Source organism: Myotis lucifugus, unplaced genomic scaffold (genome assembly GCF_000147115.1).
Source record: "Myotis lucifugus unplaced genomic scaffold, Myoluc2.0 scaffold_318, whole genome shotgun sequence".
NCBI classification, from domain to species: Eukaryota; Metazoa; Chordata; class Mammalia; order Chiroptera; family Vespertilionidae; genus Myotis; species Myotis lucifugus.
In genome coordinates this window covers 589975-601564 of record NW_005871366.1, presented here as the reverse complement: position 1 = coordinate 601564, position 11590 = coordinate 589975, and the positions used below count along the sequence as shown (strand labels likewise).

Genomic DNA, 11590 nt, shown 5'->3' with positions numbered 1-11590 from the left:
CTGCTGGTGGTGTGGTGGTGTGGAGGTGTGGTGGTGTGGTGGTGTGGTGGTGTGGTGGTGTGGTGTGGGGAAGAGCAAGACAGAGTAAGCCAGGGGAGGGCAGGGTGGGCTCCACAGGAGCCTGATCCTTCCGACATAAACACAAGACATGCTGGAACTGAAAAAGGCACAGACTGTATTGTTCACCCTCACATTAGGCTGAACCCAGATCCCTGCACCCCAGCTGCAGTTGGCCCCTCCCCACACCGCCAGGATCTTCATGTGGAGCTGCTGGCATGGGGCTCCCCAGACCGAGCCCGGCAACGCCCGGGCAGAGGATTGTGGGGGCTGAGGCCACGTTCAGTCCGTCCTCTTGAGCACATGGATGAAATAGCAGGGAATGTAGGCCTGGCCTGGCTTGTAAGGCTTGAAGTCACCCAGGATGCTGTGCTGGCACTTGCCCCCAAAGGCTGCTCGGAGCAACTCGGTGAAGGACGTTAGACAGTGAGGGTAGTAGGAGAGCCGAAACTTACTGCAACAGAGACCCGACCAACCGTGAGGACTGGTGGCCTCAGCACCGCCCCCCCCCAACACATCCCCCACCTAGCTAAGGGGATACCTCAAGCCAAGAGAACCGTCCTGGCCAGCCCCCGGCACCTGCACCGTGTAGTCCAGGGTCACCATGTGGGCCTTGTTGTTCACTGTCAGCACTGAGGTCGTGATGTCCTTGGTCAAGTCACTCTGTAAGCGGTGGTGCAGGCTGCATTAGTCTCTGCAGCCATTGTGGGGCCTGGACCCCAGGATCCCGCCTCCCACTCTGGGCCCTCCCTCAGGGGCCCACCTTATAGTAGATGTTCTTTCCTGGGGGTGCACAGCCTGTGCTGAGGATGTGGTCGTAGTTACGATGATCGATGACCAGCAAGCCCCCTGGCCGCACCATGTTCGCAATGTTCTTCAGCGCCAGACGGTGCTCACTCTGGTCCCCTGAGCTCCCGGCAGGGGCGAAAGGCTGTGTCTACTCAGGGCCCCCAGCACCAGTCTCCCCTCCATCTTTCTACTACCCAAGGATGCCAGTGCCAAGGCAGAGAGGGGCAGAAAGCATAGTCTGCTCTGGCAGGAGAGCAGGTGCCCAGGGCTGTGGAAAGGGGGTAGAGCTCAAAGCAAGGGCCATGCCAGGGCCACACCCTCTCTCACCTTTGCAGTCTGGCAAGTGAGCAAAACTGTTTCCAAGGCAGATGACAGCATCGAAGCCGCCCTCTGGTGGCTGGGGCACGTCTTTGTCCAGAGTCATCCAGTTGGCTTCCTCAATGACTGGGGGCCAGGAAGGGGAGATCAGGCGGGCACCCTGGTACCACCAGTACCCATCTCCACCAAGTGCAGCTCTGCCTCGGTTTCCCCTCAAGAGACACATAGGGACTCTGCAGGGAGGGGATCATTATGGACATGGAGGGTGAAAGGGAGGAGGGGTCAAGAGAGAAGGCAGCCATGGTTCAAAAGGAGGACTTGTGCTTATGGGCTTTTATTTGGGGGGAGGGAAAGACATTATAAATATAATTAAGCCCGGCTGGTGTGGCTCAGTGATTTGAGTATTGAGCTGTGAACCAGGATGTCGAGGTTTGATTGCCTGTCAGGGTACATGCCCTGGTTGTGGGCTCAATCCCCAGTAGGGGGCATGCAGGAGGTAGCCGATCAATGATTCTCTCTCATCATTGATGTTTCAATCTCTCCCTCTCTGAAATCAAATATATATATACTAGAGGCCCGGTGCACAAAAATTTGTGCACTCGGGGGGGGTCCCTCAGCCTGGCCTCTGCCCTCTTACAGTCTGGGACCCCTCGGAGGATGTCCACCTGCTGGCTTAGGCCCGCTCCCTGGGGGGATTGGGCCCAAGCTGGCAGTCAGACATCCCTCTGGCATCCAGGGCCGGGAGAGGCTCCCACCACCACTACTGTACTGGCAGCCATCAGCCTGGCTTGTGGCTGAGCAGAGCTCCCCCTGTGGGAGCAAACTGACCACCAGAGGGCAGCTCCTGCATTGAGCATCTGCCCCCTGGTGGTCAGTGTCATAGTGACCAGTCATTCCCAGTCGTTCTGCTGTTAGGGTCAGTTTGCATATTACCCTTTTATTATATAGGATATATATATATTATAATATAATTAAAAACTAGCTCCTCATACCTGATATCTCATTCTGGCACCTAAGCCCCCCTTTTAAGGGAAATGACAGTAATTTTGCTGTGTCCCTGCCCAGGAGCCCAGGGCAGAGAGAGCAGTGTCCTTGGTGGTTGGGCTGGGAGGGCCTGCCTGGCTGGACCGCATACCCCACTTGTCGAAGGCGGGCTCATGCCGCCGGTTCCAGCGCTCCTTCAGCGCATATTTCAGCATCTTGTCACTGGCGTCCACACTGGTCACGCTGAAGCCCTCTTCCACCAGCATGATGGAGTCCACCCTGGGGAGGACGGGGGTGAGAGGCAGAGAGGGGCAATCAGGGGGCCTGGGAAGGCGAGGAGGCCCCTCACACTCCATTCCTCCACTTCCTCTCCCTAGGCCCGCTCCGCTGACATCAGGTGACCTGGCAAATCTATTTCTTATGGCCAGGCACCAACACTGCGTTTTGGTTTTTAGCACCTATTCAGAGCCAGATATTCTACAAATGTGCATTAAAACTCAGCAATCCACCCGAGCTGGGTTTGCCCAGTGGGTAGAGCCTTGGCCTTCGATTCCGGTCAAGGGCACGTACCTGGATTGCAGGCTCCTGCCCAGCCCCGGCTGTGCAGGAGGCAACCAATCGATGTGTTTCTCTCACATCGATATTTCTTTCTCTTTCCCTCTCTCTTCCTCTCTCTAAAAATCAATGTATCCTCGAGGGGGAGGATTGAAAAAACAAACAAAAGAGGAGGTGCCCCATCTGAGAGCCGGGCAAACGGAGGCTCCTGGAAGCTAAGAAGCGTGTGCCCAGAAGAGCACAGGCCAGACACTAGCCGCCCTGGTCGGTTCTCCTCTCCGCCAGCTGGGGGACCTTGCCCTCGCCGAGGCCGAATTCCCGTGGCTGCAAATAGGATACCACCGCGCACTGACCTCCTCGGGGTTTGTGAGGATTTTCAAAACATGTTTCAAAAGCTCCTGGCACAGCTCTTGGCACGGACGCATGCTGAGCAAATGTTCATTGTCAACAATTGCCATCACCCGAGGAATTACGCGGGAGCAGGATCCGATCGCCCTGGCCCAAAGCCCAGCCCTGGCGCAGCGGGGGCGCGCAGCCTTCCCCACCCGCTGTGCCCACCCTCCCTCTCCGCCGGTCTGGGCGCCCTCACCCCGCCGGCCTCGCCCGCGCGCTGGGCCTGCCTGTGGGCCGGCGGGACGGACGCGGTTCCCGGCCCCGGCAGCAGCAGCTGCGCCGCGGTGCCAGGCCAGGTCCGGCAGTGCGGCGCCCCGTTCCCCCGGACCCCGTCCCCGCCAGGCTCACCCGGTGCCGCAGGCCACGTCCAGCACCCGCTGGCAGCCGTGCTGGCGCAGCAGCCCGAGCAGCCAGGCCTTGTACTCGGCCGTGCGGCTGCGGGTGTCGCCGATGTAGAGCTGCCACACGCGCGCCGCCTCTCCATCTGCGTACTGGTCCGGGAGCCCCTCCGCCGCCACCCCCAGCGAGCGGGTCCGGTACACGCTGTCCACCATCCTGCCACGCACCTGGCTCTGCGGCGAGCGGCCCCGCATTTATAGTCCGGCCCGTGCGGGAGGCCCGGCGGTCCCACCTGCCCAATGGCAGGTGAGCGTGGGGACACGCCCCTGCTGGGTCCCGGCCCAGCACCCGCGGGGAGGGCCCCGCCTCAAAACCCTGGGCGCACCCTTCTCGCCCGCCTGGGCATCCAGGCCTCCGGGCAACCCCTGTGGGCGGGAAAGGACTCCACTGGCCCCGTGCCCAGCCGGCAGGAGGACCGGGAGGGGCCGGGAGAGGGGGGAGCAGGGAGAGTGCCCACTTCACCCCCACCCCAAACCGGAAAGAAAGGAATGACTTTTCTTCAGCGCCAGCCGGTGCCCACGCTGGTCCTGGGAGGTTCAGGCCAGGCGGGTCCACGCGGAGCTCAGCGCCCAGGGCTGGGCCATCCTTGGTGAAGGAAGGCATTAGCACATCTGAAGGAGTGGCCCGCTGACGGAGGGCCTGGTCAGCCGGGGAAGGGAGGAATGGGAGTCTCTGGGGAGAGTGCTGGTCTGGCCCCCCAAGTCCAGGAGCAGTTCTGAACCAGGGATCAGCCCGCCCACCTGGAGGCAGGTGCTCCTCGGTCCTGTAGGTGATGCAGCAAGCTTTTCCCTGAGCCGCTTGAGGAGTGTGGTCCTTAGAAGTCCTCGACAAACACGCCAGCTTCTAAAAACCACCTGCTTTCCACCGCGATGCCCACAGGGTAGGAAGCCCAGGGTCGGGGTGAGAGTGCTTGTCCTCTTGCTAGATCTTGCTCACTGTCACTCCATAGGTTGGTCTCGGTTTGGTTAGTGTATACACCCATCCTTCCTCCCAAAGCAGGTCTTAACCCAGGACAAGACTCTGGACTGCCGAAACCGGTTTGGCTCAGTGGATAGAGCGTCAGCCTGCAGACTGAAGGGTCCCAGGTTCGATTCCGGTCAAGGGCATGTACCTTGATTGCAGGCACATTCTCAGTGGGAGATGTGCAGGAGGCAGCTGATCGATGTTTCTCTCTCATCGATGTTTCTAACTCTCTATCTCTCTCCCTTCCTCTCTGTAAAAAATCAATAAAATATATTTAAAAAAAAAAAAAAGACTCTGGACTGAGACGGATTCAGGAAGAGGATTCCACCCAGCGAAGCCCAGGGCAGCAAGAACAGCCTCCCCACCTGTCTGCTCTCCTGGCTGCAGGAGAGTGAGGTACAGACATACAGACTTTAGAACAAAGGAGTCTCATCCTTCTTGTTGTTGTTAGAATCCTCACCCAAGGATATTTTCCCATTGAGTTTTAGAGGAGCGGGAGGGAGGGGATAGACACAGAAAGAGAAACATTGATGTGAGAGAGAGCATCAATTGGTTGCCTCCCACACATGCCCCAACCAGGCACGGGGATCAAGCCTACAACCAAGGTATGTACCCTTGGCCGGAATCGAACCAGGGACCCTTCAGTCCATGGACCAACACTCTACCCACTGAGCCAAACCGGCTAGGGCCCCTCACCCTTTATTGTCTATAGAATCTGGGAGCTGGAGGAACCCCAAAGATCATGTAATCATTTTTTAAAAATTGATTTGAGAGAGAGAGAGAGGTAAACACCGATGAGTTGTTCCACTTATTTGTACATTCATTGGCTGGTTCTTGTATACGCTCTGACCTAGGGCAATGCTCTAACCAGCTGAGCTACCAGCCAGGACCCATGTAATCCTTCTTCACTTTAGTACACAGACGGCCTCGAATGGGCCTGTCTGTGCCCAAGTAATGGAGCCTAGTGCTTATGCTGACCCTACAGGCAGGTCTTTGGCAACAAGCTTGCACAGGCGCTGTACTGGGGAGCTGCAAGTAAACGTGGTTTTCTTTAGTCAGAATATTCCAGGGGAAATCTACTCCATCACGCCTATACTTTGAGAAAAACTCAGGTGAAAAGAATTGTCCTCTCAGTTGTGGGCAGCGATCTGTGTATATAACCACCTCTCTAGGGGGTGGCTTTTTATATTTATTTATTTAGATTATTTATTTATCTCCTTATCTCGTTATATCTTTATCTCTTTATTTATTAATTTCTAAGTATGAGGCCATTCCAAGGAAATTAGTTCCTTCCTCGGGTAGGAAAATGCATTCTGGGTTTTTTGTTTGTTTGTTTGTTTTTAACTGTTCTTTTTTTAAAAAGGAGGACGCATTCTTTACTTAAAATAAACTTGATACTATTTTACCCCAAACCAGGAGGAAAGGAATACATTGTTTGGCTATAAATTGATGAGCTGGGAGTGATATCTGTTAACTTAATTTGGCCATAAGAAATACAATTTTAGGGGAAAATAGACTTAATAAATTACCTACTTTTGCACATTGGAGTGCTAAAATGCACTTAAGAAATTTGAGGAAAAATGAAGAATGATGTTCAATTAGAATAACAACCAAAATGGTAGGAAAATAATATTTTTGTCATTATTTATAAGTGGATTGACTGGATATAACATATTTGAAAAGTGATGTGGCCTAGGACAGTGTATCTTCCCCCCTGACTATTGCTTTCTTTTCCATTTACTTTGGCCTCTGACCCCTCTCTGAATGGATCTGATGTAAGCCTGGGCTTCCCTCAGGGCTCCAAATGCTGTTGGGGAATGCCAGCTTTGAAAGACCAGGATAATCATGTCCATAGGTTTACCAGACTCTTTGGTTCGAAACACATAAGAACAAATACTACTGTGATGTTGAATACGTTCTTCTCCTAATATTTTTATATATAATAGTGAAGACTTGGGGAAGAGCATTGACTTGTAAATTTAGACATCTTTGCCCACCCTTTCATTTAGAAATTGCCATTCAGAGATTAGACTCTGAAGCTCTTTGATAAAATTACCTTGAAACAAAAAGGAAAAAAATTACGTAGAACAACTATTTAAGTGTCTTGTTTTTGATTTGGTGTAATTTTTAACATGATTACCCATACTATACCCACAAATTTTTTTTTCTTGTCCAGAAACTATTTATTTTTTCCCTTTCCTGTTTTAAAATAAAGTTATTTGGCCCAGCCAGCATGGCTCAGTGGTGAGCGTTGACCTGTGAACCAAGAGGTCATGGTTCGATTCCTGGTCAGGGCATATGCCCGGATTGTGGGCTTAATCCCCAGTGTGGAAGCAGCTGATCAATGGTTCTCTCTCATCATTGATGTTTCTCTCTCTTTCTCTCTGAAATTATATATATATATATATATATATATATATATATATATATATATATATATATAATTAAAAAAAAGTCGTTTGAATTTTAGGTGTAATGCACACCTCTGAATGTTTGGATAGCATTTTTGTCATTGGTTGCAACCTTTAGGCTAAAGGCCATCTCTCCATACGGATAAGGAATTTTATTTAAGTATTTGTTTTTTTTTAAATAAAAATATATATTTCTCAAAAATCTTAAACATCAATATTTTAACAAATATAAATAAAATGCTCCCACAATTTTTCAAGAGATGAACATGTGAATGATTATAATCAGACTAGAGGCCCGGTGCATGAATTTATGCATGGGTAGGTGTTGGGGTCCAGCCCCAGCAGGTCCAGAGGTTCCCAAAGGTGTGGACGGAGTCGGCGAAGAAGGAATGACAAGGAGGCAGCGTTCAGTTGATCAGCATAGCCAGGTTCTCTCTTTATTGTCCTGTTACATCTATATTTATACCATTTGATCCTATAAGCATGCCTCTATAATCACATCATGGTATGTTTTGGGTAACGTTATACAGTTCCTTGTTTCTTATCTGACCGTTGCCAAAAATCCTGTCTCTATCTAGTTCTGTTGATTTTAATCTTGTCTAGGTTAATCTCTGTGTTCCATTATAAGGGCTATTCCAAGGTCACTATTCTACTACTCTACTGATAAGCTACAAGGAAGTGACTGAAGGAGATTATCCTACCCAGTAAAGGTTATGTCCTCCCAGCCCCGCTGCTTGCCTTCCCTGGGACTGCCCTGTGTCGGTGGGTCTCCAGGGGTATAGGCTTTGGTGCTTTCCCTGGTGGGCAGACCGCTGGGGATGTGGGCCCAACAAGTCCCAAATTTATTGCCAACAGTCTTAGTCCAAGTTCTTCATAAGTAGTACATGGTATTTCTGTAACACTAGGGGGATTTACTGATTTATTCTCTTTCTTAGTCCTGTTAATCCCTAACCTGTGGAAACAACCTTTCTCAGGGAGGTGGTCCTGTTTAAAACACATAGCACTAAGAGGGGGAGCAAACCATATGCCATATACGCCAGGTCCCTTGAAATATAAGCTGTGCAGATGTTTCTTCCCTGCAGTGACTGTGTCAAGCAGCAAGGGTGGTCTGGCTTCCGACAGGTAGGGTCCGGCTGGCCTGCCCCGATTGGGGCCAATGGGGGCTGGCCGATGGGAGCTGGCTGGCCAGAGGGAGGGGCCACAGGAGGTTGGCTGGCTGGCTTCGCCCCCAATCGGGCTGGTTGGCTGGCTGCAGTGCATGTCATAGTGACCGGGCATTCCGGTCATTCCAGTTGCTTGGCTTTATATATATAGATATAGATCATTTTCCAAATGAAATTTTTCTTTTTTTAAAAAATAATTCTTTATTGTTTAAAGTATTACATATGTCCCCTTTTACCCCCATTGACCCCCTCTAGCCCACACACCCCCTTCCCTGCCCTAGGTTTCAGCATCCTATTGTCTGTGTCTATGGGTTATGCATATATGCATACAAGGTCTTTGGTTGATTACCTCCCACCCACCCACCCTCCCCCACCTTCCCTCTGAGATTCCACACTCTGTTCCATGCTTCCATTTCTCTGGATCTACTCCGCTTATCTGTTTGTTACTTAGATTCCACATGTGAGTGCGATCATGTGATACTTGTCTTTCTCTGACTGACTTATTTTACTTAGCATGATACTCTCTAGGTCCCTCCATGCTGTCTCAAAGGGTAAGAGATTCTTTCTTTTTTTACAGCTGCATAGTATTCCATGGTATAAGTGTACCACAGCTTTTTTATCTACTCATCTACTGATGGGCACTTGGGCTGTTTCCAGATCTTAGCTATTGTAAATTGTGCTGCTATAAACATAGGGGTGTATATCTTCTTTCTGATTGGTGTTTCTGATTTCTTAAGCTATATTCCTAGAAGTGGGATCACTGGGTCAAATGGCAGTTCCATATTAAGTTTTTTGAGGAAACTCCATACTGTTCTTAATAATGGTTGCACCAGTCTGCATTCCCACCAGCAGTGTACTAGGGTTCCCTTTTCTCCACATCCTCGCCAGCATTTGTCCTTTGTTGATTTGTTGATGGAAGCCATTCTGACAGGTGTGAGATGGTACCTCATTGTCATTTTGATTTGCATCTCTTGGATGATTAGTGACTTTGAACATTTTTTCATATGTCTCTTCGCCTTCTGTATGTCCTCTTTGGAGGTATCTAGGTCCTTTGTCCATTTTTTAATTGCATTGTTTGTCTTCCCTTTTGTTAAGTTGTATGAGTTCCTTATATATATCGGATATTAACCCTTTATCAGATGTATCATTGCCAAATATGTTCTCCCACACAGTGGGCTATCTTTTTGTTTTGTTGATGGTTCCTTTGCTGTGCGCAGAAGCTTTTTATTTTGATGTAGTCCCATGTGTTTATTTTCTCCTTAGTTTTCTTTGCCCTAGGAGATGTATCCATAAACATATTGCTATGAGGGATGTCTGAGATTTTGGTGTCTATGGTTCTTCTAGAATTTTTACAGTTTCATGACTTACATTTAAATCTTTTATTCATTTTGAGTTTATTCTTGTGTATGGTGTAAGTTGGTGGTCTAGTTTCATTTTTTTGCATGTATCTGTCCAATTTTACCAACACCATTTATTTTTTTTCAACTTTTATTGAATGAGGACTTTTTTTTTTTTAACATTACAAAGTCTCCTTTTCTGGTAAGTTAGATCTTACACTCAAAGACAACCTTCAACAATTAAAAAAAAATTAAAGGACAAATCCATTGTTCATGAACAAGAAGATTTTACAGTAATGATGGCAGGAAACGAATACATTTCACAACCTAGGGGTTCAAACTAAGTATCTAGAGCAGATTATAAGTCTGAAAGATGGCAGGAACTGGACAGTTATGGAAACTGCTCATGGTGCAGACCCGGGCTCTGACATACAGGACACATGCTTGCTTGCATTGTGCCTCGGAACCTTTGTGTTTGCATAGGTTCACCAGGACATGGCCGCTTCCCCTCCTCCCAGTCTTTCGTGCAAATCATAAGGCGAGTCTACAAAGAACCTGTAAGGCACAGGGGTACAGCAGCTGACCGGAGGAATTCTACAAACTTCCTGGAGTTTAATATCTAGTGGCCTATAATGCAGACACTGGTGTGGCAACTCTGTGTTTTGTTTTATTTGGTGGGTTTTTTTTTCAGCATCAACTTGCACCCAAAGCGCAGGAGGTCATTTCAAGTCACTTCAGTGGAATAAACAATACTTCACTGCATTTCTAGTAAAATAAACAATTCAAAGCACTACAAAGAATTAGAAGCAAATATGAAGGAAAAGCCCTCTAGTTTAGACTTATAAGCAGAATATCTTTGACTCTCCAAGGAGTACCATTTTGGCTTGTGAAATTACACCAATTAGGACTCTTCTACATTTCCATTAGGCAACACCATTTATTAAAGAGACTCTCTTGACTCCATTGTATGCTCTTGCCTCCTTTGTCAAATATTAATTGAGCAGAATGGCTTGGGTCAATTTCTGGGTTCTCTTTCTGTTCCATTGATCTATATGCCTGTTCTTGCGCCAATACCAGGCTGTTTTGATTATGGTGGCTTTGTAATCTAACTTGAAATCTGGTATTGTGGTTCCTCCAACTTTGTTTTTCTCAAAATTGCTGCACCTATTCGAGGTCTTTTTTTATTTTATTTTATATATTTTTAAATCCTCACCTAGAAGATTTTTCCATTGATTTTTAGAGAGAGTGGAAGAGAGAGGGAAAGACAGAGAAACATCAACGTGAGAAACACATCAATTGGTTGCCTCTTGCACGTGCCCTGACCAGGGCCCGGGGCGAGGAGGAGCCTGCAACCGAGGTACGTGCTCTTGACAGGAATCAAACCTGGGACCCTTCAGTCTGCAGGCTGATGCTCTATCCACTAAGCCAAACCAGCTTGAGCTCAGGTCTTTTTTTATTTCATATAAATTTTTGGGAGTATTTATTCTAGCTCTGTGAAATATGCTGTTTGTATTTTTTAAAAATATATTTTATTGATTTTTTACAGAGAGGAAGGGAGAGGGACAGAGAGTTAGAAACATCGATGAGAGAGAAACATCGATCAGCTGCCTTCTGCACACCTCCTACTGGGGATGTGCTCTCAATCATGGTACATGCCCTTGACCGGAATCGAACCTGGGACCCTTCAGTCCACTGAGCCACACTCTATCCACTGAGCCAAACCCGGTTAGGGCGGAATTTTTCTATTAATTGATACTGTCCCCAAAACAAAATATTTGTTTCAGCTCTTTACATGAAGATGTTATTCTTTAATATTCCATTAGGTAGAAAATCGTATCTGATTGTTTTTAATCTTCTTTAATTACTACCAAATGTACCAAATAATTGCAGTCCTTTATCTTTAAATAGTCCATGTCCTCTGACCATGGACATATATTGAAGCTGTCTTTCTCTCCCCCCGCCCTCCTCCCGCCCCTTGGTTAGTCGCTGTGAATTTTAGGTAACCCAAATCTGAGGTCCTGCAGCATGGAACAAAATGTCACAGAATATAAATTTATTTTGACTTAACAAAAATTATTTTAAGCTCTGACTGGGTAATTCAGTTGACTAGAGCATCGGCCCAATAAGTCAAGGTTGCAGGTTTGATCCCTGGTCAGGGTACATACAAGATTCAACCAATGAATGCATAAGTAAGTGGAGCAACAAATCGACGTTTCTCTTC

At 48.3% G+C, this 11590-nt stretch overlaps 1 protein-coding gene across 1 annotated transcript; it reads right to left on the bottom strand.

Annotated features, from left to right (window-relative positions):
- Positions 1-152: 152 nt before the first annotated feature.
- GNMT (glycine N-methyltransferase) lies at positions 153-3731 on the bottom strand. The gene is made up of 6 exons (XM_006100553.3): positions 3445-3731; positions 2300-2427; positions 1174-1290; positions 821-963; positions 599-720; positions 153-511 (listed from the first exon to the last, which is right to left on the bottom strand). The coding sequence occupies exons 1-6, from the start codon at positions 3687-3689 to the stop codon at positions 340-342; spliced, it is 927 nt and encodes a 308-aa protein (XP_006100615.3). The 5' UTR covers positions 3690-3731; the 3' UTR covers positions 153-339.
- Positions 3732-11590: the final 7859 nt, after the last annotated feature.